The sequence below is a fragment of the Halichondria panicea genome, chromosome 5, assembly GCF_963675165.1.
Source record: "Halichondria panicea chromosome 5, odHalPani1.1, whole genome shotgun sequence".
NCBI lineage: Eukaryota > Metazoa > Porifera > Demospongiae > Suberitida > Halichondriidae > Halichondria > Halichondria panicea.
Window position 1 is genome coordinate 3,579,073 of NC_087381.1, and position 17,712 is coordinate 3,596,784.

The 17,712-nt window shown below is 42.3% G+C and overlaps 2 protein-coding genes across 2 annotated transcripts; one reads left to right on the forward strand and one right to left on the reverse strand.

The window, feature by feature from the left end:
• Positions 1-3,923: 3,923 nt before the first annotated feature.
• On the reverse strand, positions 3,924-5,762 carry LOC135335714 (uncharacterized). Its single transcript, XM_064531267.1, has 3 exons — positions 4,840-5,762; positions 4,530-4,731; positions 3,924-4,480 (listed from the first exon to the last, which is right to left on the reverse strand). Exons 1-3 carry the CDS (start codon positions 5,173-5,175, stop codon positions 3,939-3,941), a joined length of 1,080 nt encoding a protein of 359 aa, XP_064387337.1. The 5' UTR covers positions 5,176-5,762; the 3' UTR covers positions 3,924-3,938.
• A 2,953-nt stretch (positions 5,763-8,715) lies between these two features.
• Positions 8,716-17,274, forward strand: LOC135336729 (uncharacterized). The gene is made up of 6 exons (XM_064532583.1): positions 8,716-8,916; positions 9,338-9,428; positions 12,161-12,320; positions 13,679-13,783; positions 14,259-14,403; positions 16,971-17,274. Exons 1-6 carry the CDS (start codon positions 8,850-8,852, stop codon positions 17,075-17,077), a joined length of 675 nt encoding a protein of 224 aa, XP_064388653.1. The 5' UTR covers positions 8,716-8,849; the 3' UTR covers positions 17,078-17,274.
• The last annotated feature ends 438 nt before the right edge of the window (positions 17,275-17,712 follow it).

The following is a 17,712-nucleotide window of genomic DNA, read 5'->3' on the forward strand; positions in this document are numbered from 1 at the left end:
AGTTTATGAACATTCACACATCACAATAAAAAACAATGTTTAATCACATTAATGAACAAGTGATGAAAACCACTGCCCCAGTCTTACTCCGAAGCCAATGATGGCTTTGCCTGCAGCCACTGTCTCCTTTACAGGCTGTGTGACAGCCATTTTGAACTCTTCTCCAGCTAGCTCGGACCTCACCCTCTCAATATTCCCTTTATTAGTAGGTTTAGTCCTTGTCTTGGTTTCAGCTTGTGATTTGTCAGTGATAACAACTAAATATAGAAAAAACAAATTAATTTTTGTTACCAAAATGTATAAATAAAAAAAATACTTAGAGAAATTTCCTTTGAATTTGAGGCTTTTCATATCCAGCCCTTGATTCTTAAAAAACGCTTCTGTTTTCACAGAAACTGATTGGTCTCCCCGTGTTTGTTTTCTAACAATTATCCTTGCTATGACCATCTTGCATTTTTTAGCAAGATTTTTAGAGAAGATTGTTTGGAAAAATCTTTGGTAAAGAAACTCCAATAGTCCTCAGTGCTCAATCGAGAGATAAGAATCTCGATGTCTTTTACAGCTTGGGATAATTTCTATGGCACAAAGAATAATATGCAATGATGGGGAGGGAGTGATATTAGGCATAGAATTGTAGGTATGTATAGCGGGTAATTTTCGTTGGTGCACATTTTCGTATGAACGACCCATTTAATTTTTCATTTTTGTACAGCTAAGATATAGTCGACGTCGAATCTTGATTTTCGTATGTGCTCTTCAATAATACGAAATATACGAAAATTTCCACCATACAAAAATAACCCACTAAACAGTATTATACACTAAACTCTCGCTAATCCAGCTCTCTGAATTATGGTCATCTCATCGATATTTGCTAGCTAGAGATCATTACTGCATAAAATTCGCCCTGAAATGCGGCCCACCTCACTATTCCGTACACTGCATGGTCAGTTCTAATAGTCTCAAACCAGATTTTTATTAATAATACGGCCGGATATATGACGTTTACCATACCCTTGCGAAAATACACCCAACCTTTTCTGCAGGATTATTAGGGGACTGGGCGTTTAATCGTGAACAGCAAGTTTTCACTCGAATATAGGCCCACCCGTGGCCTCAAATCGGGGCTTATACTTGGTTCTATGACAATAGCTATAGCGTTCTAGTGCAGAGCTATATATACTAAGTATAAAGTAGCAACATGCACTCCGGGCCAAGTTTTGCTATGCACTCTCTGCAATGGCATTCCAAATAAGCAAAACTATAGGCATAACTCGAACCAAGCATTAATTGCAAATCCACGAATGAAAAAAATTAAAGCCAAACTTCATTGATCGTTGAGCAGCTGTAGCAGCCATTTAAATAGAGACAATATAGTCAGATTGATCCTCTTTATTTGCACTTTTACTAAATTCTGTGTGTTGCGTAAAGCGTCGTCAATTGCGAGTTTGACAGGATGTCGCGTTATTTTATGCACAGTGTTTGTGTGTACTGCATGTTGATGCCTCGGAGACAGAACTTCTAAACTAGCCATTGGATTCGAGGTATGAAATACAGCCACCTTGCTAATGCGGCCAAACTACACTGTCCTGCATGAGGGTGACCGGATTAACGAGAGTTTACTGTATACCAGGCTGCATCCAGGATTTTGGGTCAGGGGGGCAAATTGGGCATATAAAATACATATAGGGGGGGAACCAACTTTGCCTCCGACGCGAAGTTGGTGCATGCCAAACTACAGGGGTCCGGGGGGGGCATGCTTCCCCCCCCTGGAAAAATTTGGATATTTGGGAGCTTAGATCACTTCTGGCGCAATTTAAGCTCATAATTATGTAGCTAAATTATAGTACAGTTTAATGAATATTCCAGATATAATTATCATCATTACATGATTGTTGTAAATTATAGTGTTAGGTGCGCAGAATAGTTATTTAAAACTAAACTGACTACCACCTCAGCTTCTATATGTCTGAATGCATATGTCCATTCTAATACTGAAATACTACAGTAGAACCTCGCTAATCCGGACCCCTTTAATCCGAAACCTCGCAAATCTGGACAAAATGCAAACTGAAAAAGAGGAGGGGCTGTCAGTAGAAGAGATTACTGCGCATGCTCAATCCATATTGCTTTGCTGAATCAGCAATAATTTTACTAGGAGCATGCAGAGCATGTTTGGGGCGAGCGAGCAATTTTGTATTTGTTGTACAGTCATTTGGTACAATGTGGTAATTTTAAGTATATTATTTATTTATGAATCGAATGAAATGAACAGTGATTGTGAATAACCGAGTAGTCCATGTAGACGACTTTCCTGTGCCAGCTGTATACCCGTGACAATTATTCTGTCAGAGTGGTGTAGGGTTGTTGTCTTTGACTGTGCATGGTGTAACATGAAGTTGACTTACTAAGAGTGAAACATAATTATATCTATGAGTGAAAGTTCAGCACGAAAGAGCTGGCTGTATAAACTAAGCAAGGAGATATTATCACTTTTTGCTGGACCCAAATTACAAGGCTATAGTATACTGTCAGTGTAAACAATCCTTAAAGCTACTCTGACCTGTTGTAAGCGTGCCTGTGTGGCCTCAGAAGTTTCCATCTGAGCTGATCTGACCTGCCGTAGTGCTGTATTGTCTAAAGGTTCCTGTGCAACTTCAGAAGTCTTCACCTGAGCTGCTCTGACCTGTCCTAGTGACTGGCATCGATCTCTGTTTTGTCCTGTTGAGCTAGCAGGTTTATTATCACAAAAACGCAAGACTTGGAAGTGAAACATGGCAAGTAAGCTGCTGTGACCTCCTGCAGGCGTGCCTGTGTGATCTTAGGCTCAGAAGGTCCCCATTTGAGCTGCTCTGACCTGCTGTAGGCGTGCTTGTAGCCTCAAGCGTCTTTGTGTCTTGTCTGAGCCTTTGTTCCGGAGTGTAGCTAGCTCTTGTGCCCATGCGCAGCTTTCACGTAAAAGTTGGTAAAGGGTCATGAGTACAAAAAACAAATATCGTGCCGGTGTCACAGGACACGGCCTCCCCCAGGACAGGAGCTCCGGGGGGGGGGGGTTCCGTCCTTAGGATAAATCCTCCCCCCGGAGTTTCTGTCCTAGGACAAAAGCTCCTACCCCAGGACCAGAGCTCCCCCATTCTGCGGTGCAGGTGAAAGTCAGTCCACAGGTAATCTGAGAGGACTAGTCTAGGCTACGAAGTAAACAGCCATAGACAAAGCCTAACTAGATGCAATAGATTCTGTATCTATTATGTTATAGATCTCAATACTCAATATATACAACAACAGGGGCGTAGCCAGACTTTTGAGACAGGGGTTTCTGCAGAAAAATCAGCGGCGCAATAGCGCCGCGAAATTTTTGTGGCCACGCCCACTTCCGGTACCACACCCTCTTGATTGGGGCACACCTACTGTTATTGACTATTGTTCATGACTTTTTTACATGTTTGTGAGAAGCTAGCTAGCTATAGACGTAACATACTAGGCATGCAGGTGCCAATTGTGTATTGCTAGTCTAGCTGAGCAACAATTAAATGTCATTTACCTGAGAGGTTTCATGTGGCTGAGATTGTTCTAAACTTGTACACTTCCTGAATAAAGTTGTGCTTAGAGCTGAGTCTGAGAATACTGGAGCATTCAGGATTGATACTAGATCTAGAACTTAAGTCTTGGTCTTCTTTGTTTGAGGTAGCTAGCTAGCTGAGACTAACTAGCTGAGACAAAGCCAAATTGAAACGCTTCACGATGCTGCTCTGATTATTGATTTGCAGCCACGTGTGAAAAGATGGGCAGGGCTGCATGATTTCAATTATAGGGAGCCCTGCCCAATTTTCTCAGCAGCTCCTGGGGGGGTTTCTGGGCAACCAGGAAACAATGGTAGCTACGCCCCTGCAACAATGCAAGAGAAAGAAGTACAATAAATATAACCAAAAGTGCACAAATCATAAAGTGATGCAACCAGAACAAAACCAATTACCTACTGGTTCTTTGCGAAATTTGGCACAGCAATAGTGATACCACTCACTACATTTGTCACACATGACCATATCCTCAAAAGAGTCCGGTCTCTTGCACATGCAGTATATTGTAATGGCAATGGTTTGTGGTGTTGGTCTTTTGGGCATCGCTTTCTTTGTGCGAGGGAACCGTGAGAGTTTGCCCTTCTCAAAGCACTTAATGAGATGTGCTCTCATTTTGGCCTCATCAAACACTAGAGAATCCACATTATCGTTCATAGCAGCGTGATATGCAGCAGCAATGCTAAATAGTCCGCAGTTGTTAGCACCCTCTTGCTGCTGGAGAGCCACCACAGAAATCAACAGCCCATTGCATTGAATTAATGGGCTATACACTTGTGCTATCTGGAGCTCAGTACTTGGGGAAAGCGTTCCATTGAAGCAGCTGTCGTACAAATACAGTTCACCCTTAAACAGAGAAGTGGCAATCCAGTGCTGTCGTTCTTCAACAAAGAAGATTTGCACAGCTGCACGTGTACAAGTAAAATTATCATAATTACATAAACGTTGTCTTACCTGGGCCTTGATTATTGGAAACTGGTGGAAATGCCTTTAATTGGGCCAAGAGAGTATTATAGCAGCCTTCAAACTTAAGGAATTGCATCGATAATAACTGGTGGGCTGCACGCATATGCTTGTCGGAGAGCATACCACCTATTGCACTCAACACTTGTTTGTCAAAGAGGTTTAGATCTAGGGTCTTCAGCCACATCGTTCCCTATAATCATATACACAGAAGTCTAAGAATTGTACAACATATATACACAGCTTATACAGAATATTCTACCAAGAAAATAGACATGTTATGATAATTATATATTATTACCTGACTCTTTTGTTTCTTCCTAGGAGGTGACTTGCAAGGATCTTTTGTGTCAAGAGGACGCTTATCACGCTTATCTTGCTTTTGAGAGGGTAGGTCAGGCTTTTGGGAGGGTAGGTCAGGTTTTTGAGAGGGTACATCAGGCTTTTGAGAGGGTACATCAGGCTTTTGAGAGGGTAGGTCAGGCTTTTGAAAGGGTACATCAGGCTTTTGAGAGGGTATATCATAGACTCGCAAGCCACTCCCTTTTCTCTGATTGGACGGGGGCGGGAGAAAAGGGACTGGTGACTCTGGGACACAGTTTGTGTCTCTACCAGAATTTGGGTAGAGATTATTCATTGATTTTTCCACGTGATTCAAAAATTGCGTGAGGTTAAGTAGAATTGCGTAGCCTGCAAAAGTGATCGCGGGCTACTTAGCTACAGTTTGAGAATGGATGCTAGTGCTAGAAAAGAGAAGATGGAGTAATAAGGACATCAGGCATTCAGCTAGGATATAGTCATCTAAGACACCAGCAGAGATTAGCTTGTTTTAGTTTTATGTGATGAGAACTGGCAGCCGAAAGTCATTGGTTGCCTAAAGCTTTTAATAACCTGTACAATACAAGACAGATAATGGCAGAGGGCAGCAGTTGAATTGAGAGTAGTCAGACTTGTACAAGCTGTCTTAAATCGCTGCCACTCCTCGGTTCAAAGAAGGACTGCCAAGATTTCTACGTTCATCAGCTAGCTGTTCCATGCTAATCCACAAGTTGTGGCACAACAGACACTGGTACAAGGATCTATAATATCAAAAGGCTGGCTAGATAGATCTGTATACTAGTCTTCTGTGTGTCTTTAGGTTTTGACGCATCAGAATAAATTGGATAATTTGCACGTGACATTAATATTTAATAGCATTCCTGATTTACAAAAGCTGTAGCCCAGAGTCACCAGTCCCTTTTCTCCCGCCCCCGTCCAATCAGAGAAAAGGGAGTGGCTTGCGAGTCTAGGTATATCAGGCTTTTGAGAGGGTAGGTCAGGATTTTGAGAGGGTACCTGTTTTGATATGCGATAGGCATAAAGAGCAGCAGAGAGATGCTGATCCCAGTCATCAGTACTAGAATCGATTACCTTCTTGAGAGTGTTCACTAGAGTCTGGTTGAAGCGTTCATCAAGGCCATTTGTTTGTGGGTGGTAAGCACTTGATACGCAGTGCTGTATGTCAGTCAACTGAAAAAGTCGGGTGTTGATTTCGTTGACAAACTCTCTTCCTTGGTCTGATTGAATCACTTTTGGCCACCCATGCCTGCAAAATGTGTCAAACAGAAATTTTGCTACACCTTCTGCTGATTTTGATGGGAGTGGGGCAGCCTCAGGCCACTTAGAGAAATAGTCGAGAAATAGTCTGAAAGGGTGATAATGTACTTGTTTCCAGAGCTTGTTTCAGGTAGAGGTCCTACCAAGTCAATACCAACTCAGTACCAGACCTTTGTCACAGGGATGGGGTGTAGTTCTGCTCTGGGCTTCTGCATGCAGTTGGTGATTCGTTCGTTGGCATTTGTCGCAGTGCTTGCAGAGCTGTATGACGTCAGCATGTAGGCCTTTCCAGTAGAAATCCTGAGCAACCTACATGCATGAAACAGATATAATTATACTTTATAAGATATGATGATAAATATACCTTTCCATAGGTCTTGTCTCTCCCAAAATGCATCCCATCCAGTCCATCGTGGCACATGTTTAGTATCCTGCTTTTCTCCTCTTGCTTCACCACAACTCGTCTCATTCTATGCATGCCAGTGCTGTCCTTCTCAGGCAGGTATAAGCATTGTTGCTGCAGAGCATAAATTATCTTTGAGCTTTGTCTCTTATACTTCTCTTGTCATTAGTGGAAAGCCCGTCTCTGTATTTCTTCTGGCCAGCATTGCTGGCAGCAGTCTTGTACAGCAGTATGTCCTCATACTCTTGTTGAGTAGCCATTCTGATTGCTAACAGTCTATACATTTCGCATGCACGCACACGCTTATTATACTAAAGCCTTGACAGGTTTTGACAGGGTACATGTACCCGGATGATATATCCTGGGGGCGGGGATTCTGTCCTAGGACAAAACCACCGGGGGGGAGGCATTGTCCTAAGACCGCAGGCTCCAGGGGAGAAACTGTCTTCCGGAGGTTCTATCCTATGACACCGGTCCACGACACACACACACACACACACACACACACACACACACACACACACACACACACACACACAAAATTGCAACGTTCATCACTAGGAAGAGACTCGCTTCGCTCGCCCCAATTACACTTACAGAGACTCCAGAGGCCACACAGGCACGCTTGAAGCAATACATGCAGGCAGAGGCATATACAGAGTGAATCCCGATATGCCTCTATTTGAACAATCTGCTGTTCAATCCAAGATGCTGTTTATATCTGCAGTCATGCCAATATAATGTCCATCTATCGATTACCACTTGGGCAATATGATACACAGGCCATGTCATCAACCTGCCACTAGCCTCGAATCCAGGCCGATTAAAATACTGGTACCTAATTGCATGGGTAATTAATTATAGGCGTGGCTGTCCACGCCCATGTACTATATGAAGCTTTTTATAGCCTAGCTAGCTAACTAGCTGTGGCCTTCTCTATGGTGTTGTGTTGAGAAGGCTTGCACACGAAGCCAGAAGAGGCTCTCATCTACCTCTATGATGGTTGTATGGTCATCATGTTTTGAACTGGGTTTCTGACAGACTATGGCAAGTCTTTGACTCGACTTTGTGCTTCCAACTGCAACCATAGGACCATCGTAGAGAGCCTCTTTGGCTTTAGACAAGTGTGTAAGCCTTCTTGACAACACAATAGAGGGCATAAAGCCACAGGAGACAAGTAATAATACGGATAGAAACTAGTAAACAAACTAGTTTACGGTATAATTTTACAAAGGTCTACTAACGTGAACGAATTCCCCAGATTCTGGGGAACTCAGTTCGCGCATGTGCACTATCACCCATGCAATAGAGACCAGGCCGTATTTTAATCGGCCTGGTCTCGAGGCTAACCTGCCACAAGATGTGGTGTCATTTGCACAATATCTTTCAGCAGAGTTGGATGCGTCGCTTGCCCCATGGCGCTTGCGTCACCCTAGTAATAATATTATTATGCACAAAAATAGTAATTGGAGCTCACTGAGCAGTGCGCATGCGCATTCTGAAGAAAAACTTTGTGGAATGGAGCGTTGTGAATTCCTACCTGTTTTTAATGCCCTGTTTTGCTGTGGAGTTTGTAGCAATGAAGCAATGAGCCATGCTTTTAAAGACTTTCCTTATTACTTTGTGCTAGACTACTTAGACTAACCATAGCCATAGGTATTTACGGACTGACCCTGTATGAGAGATTGGGGCACACACTGGCCAAATCTCCCAATGGTAGCTAAAAGCCATATTGGTTTATTTAGGCATGCAAAAACATGCCATCACGTACCTGAGGTAGAGTAAAGTATCAATTATCAGACAGAAAGTATAATCAGACAGCTACCAGAGGAGAACGGATGGGCGAAACAAGCTGATTTTTCACCCGACAATAGGTCTACCTATTAACAACATAACCTCCAAATATGATAGCCCAATTCTAAAATATGCATGAAATATACACCAAAATGTGGTCATGTCTGATAAATTGAATAATCATCCGATAATATCAACTGAAGAGGCAGAGCCACAAGATTTAAGGTGTTTTTGGCAGCTAAAAGTCTCCCCTACAACATATCACAAAACAAAAGAGCTACATGTATCCTACGCATGACAGCAGTTACAAAACCACTAACAGCTACAAGTATCAGACAGGCGTGGGATAGGCCCAGTATTGTAATGCGCATGCGTCTTTTATCTACAGTACAAGTGCACGTGGGTGACACACAGTTCTTATCTCTGAGGTCGAGGGATCAGGCCAGGAGTGTGCACTGACTCAATCGTACTCGTACTCGAACTCAAACTCATACTCCTGCCAAAATCAAGAGTAGATCATGTCTTCCAGTGACCAGGCAAGTGCAGCCACTTTGCCAGTTAAGAGAGGACGAGGAAGGCCAAAAGGTATTAAATCTAGGTGCATTGCTGTGGCATAAACTCTAGGTGCGTGTAGGTGTACCCGACCCATGCCAGCTGGTCGACAAATTGTGGCCAGTGTTCAAGATCTAGCGATCTACAAGCTACATGTATTTGGGTTTTATCTATAACCCTAGGATTCGGAATAATTATGGTGCACGCAATAGCACAGCGGAAAATTTGGTGATGATGTTCATAGCACACTATTATTTTGTCAAAATATGTGTAAGTATGAGTTGGGCCATGGGAGTCAGATACAGAGGCTGAGACTCTCAGAAGTCATTCAGAAAAAGTTAATAAATTTGTTAGAGTGTTTTATAATTTGTAATTAGTACCCGTTTATAATAGTAACATTAAGGTGGATGAAATCCTGTGTAGATTTTAGTGTGCTGAAATGATATTTTTATAGGGTCCAGGAACAAGCCCAAGGAGGTTGTCTCTGGAGGTAAAGAGAATGCCCCTGTGGCTAAGAAGCCACGCATCACCACAAAGACACCAAAGTAAGTTTCTTACACAGAAGCAAAATGAAGAGTTGCTGTGCAGTAAGCTGTAGTGCTAGATACTAACAGACGCAGGCTACAGACTAGTACTGATACCGATCCTCAAAGAAGAAGAGAGTGGACTGCGCAGTAAAACGAAAGAATTGGGAGCCTACAGTACTGTTGGATATGTAGAAAGAAGAGCATGAAGAGCATAGAACTTTGATCTCCAGTAGCATAAAAGTTCTTATGCTCTGGAACAAAGTGATTTTACAGATCCAAGGTAATGTAGGCTCCCAATAGACCTACGCTTCGTCACCACTAATTGACTTCAAGGTGTAGAAAAATAACATACAGCCCCAGGCATGCGCAGTCTCAAGAAAGTAAGCAAACAGATAGGAGCCATGTGCTTGATGGTACTAAGACTCCAAGCGACGACAGAAACACGGAAGCTGTTCTGCTGCTCTCCAACAAGATGGCCAAGCCTACATGGTCCATGGGCATGGTTTAGATACATTTTATCCAAGAAGAGCTTGCATGCAACTCCAGTAAGGGACGTCGAATGCACAACGCTTGGACCAAGGTAGCCTCGATTCCAGGCCGCACTTCACATCAGGGAAGTGGGCCTGGTATCGACTGCATGCGCTAAATCTCCCCGGTATCTGGGGACTTTGGATAACATCGTATATGCTCAGTAAAACAATGACATCATGGAAGTGGATTGAAGGAAGTAGATGGAAAGTTCGATTGAAGGTTTCTAGCCCATCGGGTAGCATTCTCTGATAACTACCCTTAGCCTTCTACCGTATTACTAGAATATTTTGTGAGCATCAAACATTTGCGAACTTTGCGATGGTTGATCAATTCGCAACAATAAAATCCGCACTAGTAAATACACACGATCCTTGCCAGAACGCAATAGTTAGATCGCAAAGGGTCAATATTTCTGCTGATTTGGCTCATTCGCAAAGGTTTTTTTCACCAGCAAAATATCCTAGTAATACGGTATGTTAACGAAAGACTCACAGCCTGCAACAGTGTAGATGACAATCGTCTGAACGGAGTGACGGCTGACAAGAGCCTATATGGACAGGCCACGCCCATTTAACACTAACTTTAGTGAATGTCTACGATACTACTGCTACTGACTCTATCAGAAAGAAAATAGCTGTACAACAAACCTACAGCTCTGTCTCTAGCTAGCTAGCTATATAGCTCTGTGTATGACTTTTAGGATATTTTCTCTGGTATTATAGGACATTTTATGGTGGGAAATATCTGCACACGCGCAAGCAGTCAGCACTTTTCTCTTCGAAGGTCAGTGAAGGAGGCTGGGAGACCAAGGAAGCTCCTGAGCAATACACTAACCGTGGCCTTGCCTCGAAGCACACTATCATATAGGTGTGGCTTCCGGTCACATGCATGCCTATCGCACATACACATCCAGTAGCATCCTGGTTCCACGTGCTAAAGTACAGCTGTTGTCAGCAAGCCACAGACAAATTGTTTGCTCAAGTCTTAAGCCTCCCACCCTCCCATTCACGGGGGTTTAAGACCTACATTTTCCATCCGACCCATGTTGATATACCGTTTGGGGGGGCTGAATGAGGGCCCCCAACACTTACGTTCTTATTGCTAATCGCAGGCTCTCTCAGTACTCCCCTAAAACCTAATCGCAGTCATGTGACCCCCAACCTCTAGCTTGACAGAGATAAATGGGCACCTGCCATCCGCTTAGACCGGTACTGCCAAAATATAGTAATATCCTTGCGTAGGATATGACGCATTACCTATAGACGCAATCATCTACTGCGATCTGTACGACCATAATAATTTAAGGCTCTCTATGGACTGTGAAGTATTCATTCCAAGCTGGCTTCAGTAATCAACGCTTAGTTAGTTCCTAGTCCCAGCGCATCATGACTTACGTATGCAGTATGCTGTTCACTCTAGATATTCATCAACTGTTTTTGACATTCTATACAACCACCCCAAGAGTGGCCAGATTCATAAATGCAGTCACAAGATTCTCTGGAGAGTACTCGCCCCGTGCGTGTGCACGTTGGCGTAAGTGGCACATTACAGGCCACTAGTTCTCTTTTCCCTACAGCCTAGAATTGAGGTTAACATGCATAATTAGAATGATCATGACACGACGATCATATCAGGGAAAACACTAGCTGTTTTTGTCGCATCGTCTTAATAAGACTACATGTTTCAAATATATTATTTTTAAACCACTGTTTGTTTTATTAGCAGTTAAAGAAGTCCATGAAAGTGTCTAGTTCGCTTAAGCAGCTCATTTTGTTGTCCTACCACATTTAGATCATGTTTGCCATAAATACTGCAATTTGATTGGCTAAAGGAAGTGTTCTATCCAACTTAGAAAATCATGTAGAAAATCATGTACTTACTTAGAAAATCATGTAGTAAAGATTAGATAAGAACATTCAAATCTGATTGGCTAAATACTCATGGTTGCTATGATCTAAAATGCTTAGACACTGTTTAGGAAGTTTCCACATGATTTAGAAGTCCTCAGGGCTAGTAGAACCCTCACTGCGTTCGGGATACTACAACTAGCCCTTTGGGCTTCTAAATCATGTAGAAACTTCCTAAACAGTGTCTAACTATTATACAGACACAAACGGACAGACACATCAATTATCACTCTACCTGCTGCGCAATGCGCGTACACACGGGGTAATTATCTATTTTTGGCATGGCATATGAACATAATTTCCCATTTTTAGGGCACCAATGACTAAGAAAACAGTTGATGAGCTCCTGGCCTCATTGGGGGTGCAGAACCTTGGAAAAGTATCTCGGTGTTTGAAGGCTGGGATACTCAACGGAGCGGTTAAACTGCTAACACCTGAAAATGATCCTGGAAATAAGTTCGGATTGAATCAAGTAAGCTGAACCTACTGAACTGTTCTGATGAGGAGATTCGTTTGAGTGTAATAAAGCTGTTTGTAGACCTTGCAAAGTACTAAATACTCATGATGTTGCTATGCTACTAATAGCAGGGCTCGCGCGAAAAATATTAGCATGACAGTCCAATTAATGTTTTGATCTGACAACATGTAATTTTGCTCTGACATGCAAAGTTGGCTAGGCTATACAATTTCTATATTCAAAATCAGGCACACAAGTCATCGGTTCTTGTGCATGAGGCTGGCAGCATGATCTTCGAAGTTGGACTCTCGAATATTCCTTGAGCCATCAATAAACTCGTTTAGGCCTGATAGCTTATCATGAAACTTTGTAGAGAAAGACCCACCAGCCAAAGAGAGAGACCGACCATTCAGCCAGAGAGAGATAATAAACTAAGAACTTCAGAGACAGTTCGCTTGCTCTCAGTTAGCTAACTACATTGAATGTACAGCCACGAGGAAATTTGTAATTCTTGATCATTTTCACTGATCCATTTAATATCCACACTTCTTGTTCTGAGCTACAGTAGAACCTCCATTATCCGGCCCTCCATTATCCGGAACCTCCATTATCCGGCTTGGCAGTTTTCAGATTAAATAATTCAGAAAATGGGCGTGTCCCTAAAATGCGCATGCGCGTTGCAGCTGTTACCATGGAGACATGCCTGCTTATCTTCTGCGCATGCGCAGACAACCATGCGGCACTGCTGTTTATCAATAAAGTGGGTGGATCAAGGCGTGGTTTATCTATTCGATTATCCGGCATATTCACTTATCCGGCCTGCTTCTGGAACCAAGGTGTCCGGATAATCGAGGTTCTACTGTACAAGAACTCTGATAAGGGCTCTTACTAGTGCTAGAATAGCTAACCCCTATATAGCGATCTCTGGCTAGCTCTACATGTATGCTCTGACAAAATGTCTGACTAACACGTGCAATGATCGGACACGTGAACATAATGACCGGATTTTGTCAGGTGACAGACTGTAATTTTGAGCCCTGTAATAGCTATCGTTACAGAGTTACTCCTAAAAAGTGCACGGCATTTGTTACTTAGCCTTTGTACTAAGTCACTAGCACAGTGCGTGTTTTAAATTAATGGCTACATTGCAGGGGGGCTGCATCCAGGATTTTGGATCAGGGGGGGGCGAATTGGGCAATTTAAAAATGTAGGAGGGGCGAAGTCATCATTATAGCAGTACAAATGATTCTGCCAGATCCTAGAGGGGAGCCCAGGGGGGGGGAAATTACCCCCCTCCCCCCTCAATGCATCCCTGCATTGTATATCCGCTTTTGTAACAATACAGTGGCTGCAGATCACTGTATCCAATGCAGGTGCTGGTGACTGACAGTTGCTGTTACGAATGTGGCGAGGACGTCACGTGCACAGTGCGAGATGTTCTGTACCAACCGGACTATGGGGGCAATGGCTATGGAGATGTGAGCTTTTGTTTAAATAATCTACATCTTAGATGACAAAATGTTAAGCCTGGCTTTATATTAATTTTATCATTGTCCTTTGTAAAGAGATTCTCCGGTATTGGAATCTTTTTTTGGAATTCCTAACACAGGCTTGATTGATAACACTGTTCATGTCAGCAGGGTGTCATACAGGGGGGAAGGGGGATACCCCCCCTAGCTCCAATCCCCCCCTTTTTTGCATTCAGGTACTAGTTGTATGACTGAGTGTCCATAGCTGAAAATTTTACATACTTATAACAGGGTATTGAAATAACAGTTGACCTTTTTTAGCAAAATTTTCTCTTATTTCCCCCTCTACTTCAAAATCCTGTATGACACCCTGGTCAGGAAATAATTTTTAACAGTGTCTCCATGGTAATGTGAATAGGGAGCATGATGGACTGTACTTCACTAAAATGTGATCAGGTCACAGTAGTGTTGCCTCCTTGTACAGGGTGCTCCTAACGCCACACTCAAGTGTGAGGGGGAGGACTGTGGGGGCATATTTGTGACTGAGATCTGCCGTGGTGTGTTTGGCTATGACAGTGGAAAGTTCTTCAACCACTGCACCAAGTGTCCACAATTTGGAAGGTGTCTTGGTAAGCAGCTGTATACAATCATGACACCCCAACTGCATGTAATTTTTAGGTAATGTATGTATGTTTGATAATTATGTATGGGTTATCTCGTTATCTTGCAGTTAATTGTGTACACGCACAATGCTTTATAATGCGTGGGCGGTCATGGGCTATTATAGTAGTTTGTTGATTCGTGTATTCTGCATGAGTTTGCCCACCTGGTTGCCATAGCACTGTGTTTACAGCATGGATAGCCTCCACACAACAATTAAGTTATTAATTTGGGTGTTAAAGCTTCGTTCTCAAATAAAGGTACGTTACCTTGCACGTTGGCTGTACAGCTATGTAGCTACGTAAACGCAGCTATAGTTCGAGCCACGATATTGCACGTGCTTTATTGTGGGCTCCAGGCTTGTTCACTGATTCTGATCTATTTCTAGTGCCATTGCATGTCTGACCATGCACCACTGCCGCCGTTGGACAGTACCTGGCATAATTATAGCCTCGCGAGCAGCCATCTAAGGGGAGAAGGACGTCTGGTTGAAATGGCCGCTTTTCCATGAGCCTGTTTCAGAATGTTGTCGCACCAATCAGATTGCCAGGTTTCTATATCCTGGGTATGGTTTTACGTTACCTGTAGAAAGGAAGTGTGCGCTATAAAGATAAGCAGCTAGATCAGAAGCCTAGAAGCTAGATTACTCTGCACAAAAAATTAAGCTGCTGCTATTCGTGACAGTGTTGCTGTCATAAAGTTAGGTTATAAGGAGCTCATAGCCTCGTTCCCAGGCTCTCCTTTTTCTGTTCTTAGTCGCAGTCGTTTAATAAGATAAAATATGGTATTGATTGGAGGAATAAAGAAAGAAATAGAGATAGAGTTAAGAAAAAGGAGAGCCGGGTATGCGAAGTTGCGTGATGGTAGAAGGGTGAAATTGAGCATGGGCATGTAGAGATTGAGATATTGGACTGCCCTCGATCCTCGATCTATGAATAAACTTTGTACAAGACTGGTGGACATGCATGGCCATAGACTTGGAATTGGCAAGCAGTTCAATTAAAATATACTGTGCTTTTCTACTTAATTAATCAATTGTATAGTGATGTGTTGTGATAAACACATCACATTCCTGAGTATCACGGAAAAGCGGCCACTTCGACCAGACGTCCTTCCCCCTTCTGACAGCTGCTCGCTAGACTTAACTTGGCATACATTTCGTATCTGATTTTCTTTGGGGTGCCGTTTGTGTCAAAACACGATGTGTAAAAGCTGCATGTTTAACTCACTGTATCGGTATCACGTGTCACTAAAGCGTGATGCCGATTTAGTAAAGCAAGAGGCCGATACAGTGAGTGGATTTTCAGTACATTATAAACATGCAGTTTTTACATATTGTGTTTTGACACGAATGGCACCCCATATTTCCTGTAATAATTATAGCTTTCATCAAGGATAAAAAAAAATTAGGAGGAAGATTTGGGCCCCGCGTAAATGCATCGCAAATGTTTGTCTATGCCAACTTTTGTTAATTACATCATCTAACGCATCAGAGTAGATCTACTTTATAGTTAATCATGTGATTACATCATAGATAGAATAGGAAGGGGATTGGAAACGAAAACGTTTGCGTGAAACACTCCGCGTTATAGGGTGTGACTAGAACTACAAAGGATTATTTTTATAGTCAGCATGCTCATTACCTACTGCTCTACAATGTGCTGTAGAAGCAGTGAAATTGACCATTTTTAATGTTGATTTTTCTAAGAGAATTTAGCTCTAAAAAGTCGGCTAAGCAACGCAGCCACATCACTAAACAAATAAATGCTATAAAAGAAGGAATAGCCCTTACTATGAAGTCATGGGAGGTCAAGGCCCGTGGTGTGTCTAAAAGTATACTAAAGCAGTTTGAAGGACTATACTGCAAACGTCTATGAACAGTATAGCTTATCCATAGCATGAAGCCATTATTATTTATATCCCGTTGCTACGTTGTTGCCAAGTGTAATATGTAGCATAATGCACTGCTGAAAGTCATAATGCACTAACCGCAAACTCACAATGCACTAACCACAAAACGCCCCTCTGGCATTAGACAGACAATTAAATTAAATATTGTATCATGCATGAGTATCAAAGTAAGTCCAGCTATGCAGGAATATTCAGCACTGCTGGAGTTTCTTCTTTGCAACCATGCAGGTTTTAAAATTGTCCAAGGCTCATTTTGTGGAAGATTCTGTGTTCCTAGACCTAGTCCTCGACTTCGTGATGCATGTCAATTCTGCTTCACCATAATTATAGCACTAGAAGCGGCTCTTTTTGCTGGGGGCTTCACTGTGTAATAGCAGTATTAGCAATACTTTGCTAATAGCACTTTTTTGTGTAGAAAAGTAGGATAATAGCATTAATAGCAGGGTGCTATTAGGGGTTGCTATTATGCTAAAAGCCAATACTGCACCTATATAACACGTGCACTTGGGATGCATGGCATATATTGCATACATCCCTCGTGCCCGTGTTATAACTATAACCAGGAGTACTCCTGCTATAACATGTGTGTATTAATTTTGTAATGTACCGTGTCTATCTTTGGCAGGTGACTATAGGGAGTGTCACTGTTCCAAGTGTGGTGACCACTTTTTCATGACTTCATTTGGGGGTGGCTGTTACACCTGTGACAAAAAACGCAAACGCCGAATTTGACTGAAGCCATGTCCATCAAAACTCACATAATTATTCTATAATTACATACCCATTACTCATTTCATCAACTGTTACTCAAACTCAATCCTTCATTCTCTATTGACTCTACTCGTTTTATCAATCAACCGTTGTGTTGTGTTATCTTGTTATTCAGTTTGTACAACACGTACACTGAGGCATAAATATATTTATCACTGTTTATTGCTCCAGTCAATTCTGGTGGGTATACCACAAGGTACGGTATAACACTAATTAAATTCAGCCTCGATCCACATGTACACATGCATCAAAAGGTTTGATCTATCAAGCAATGCTTTGCTGGTCTGGTCAGTGGTGGCCCATGCCTCGTGCGTGCTAACAGTTACGTGTATACAGTCCGTTACAACTTTATAAGAGTAAATTTGTCTCCCTGGAAATAAATCATAATAATTATATATAGTTCACACAGACGGATCAATTATAGGATCACAGCATAATTATGTCAGTTCAGGCAGCCAGAGACATTATCTATAACGAATGCTTGTAGCAATCATGGTATATACTATTACCGGGTATATATGCATATGCATGTATACATGTAATCATGTTCATTATTGCTTGCTTACATAATGTATTATCGTGATTTTTTGCTATTC

What these genes read in the sequence shown, in the direction of transcription:
- LOC135335714 (XM_064531267.1), bottom strand. Translation starts at nt 5,175, where the DNA reads ATGAATAATCTCTACCCAAATTCTGGTAGAGACACAAACTGTGTCCCA. An exon ending in GGAAGAAACAAAAGAGTCAG is followed by an intron (nt 4,732 to 4,839) that starts GTAATAATATAT and finishes ATATGATTATAG; the next exon opens with GGAACGATGTGGCTGAAGAC. An exon ending in TTCCAATAATCAAGGCCCAG is followed by an intron (nt 4,481 to 4,529) that starts GTAAGACAACGT and finishes GTACACGTGCAG; the next exon opens with CTGTGCAAATCTTCTTTGTT.
- LOC135336729 (XM_064532583.1), top strand. Translation starts at nt 8,850, where the DNA reads ATGTCTTCCAGTGACCAGGCAAGTGCAGCCACTTTGCCAGTTAAGAGA. An exon ending in ATCACCACAAAGACACCAAA is followed by an intron (nt 9,429 to 12,160) that starts GTAAGTTTCTTA and finishes TCCCATTTTTAG; the next exon opens with GGCACCAATGACTAAGAAAA. An exon ending in ACAATTTGGAAGGTGTCTTG is followed by an intron (nt 14,404 to 16,970) that starts GTAAGCAGCTGT and finishes TATCTTTGGCAG; the next exon opens with GTGACTATAGGGAGTGTCAC.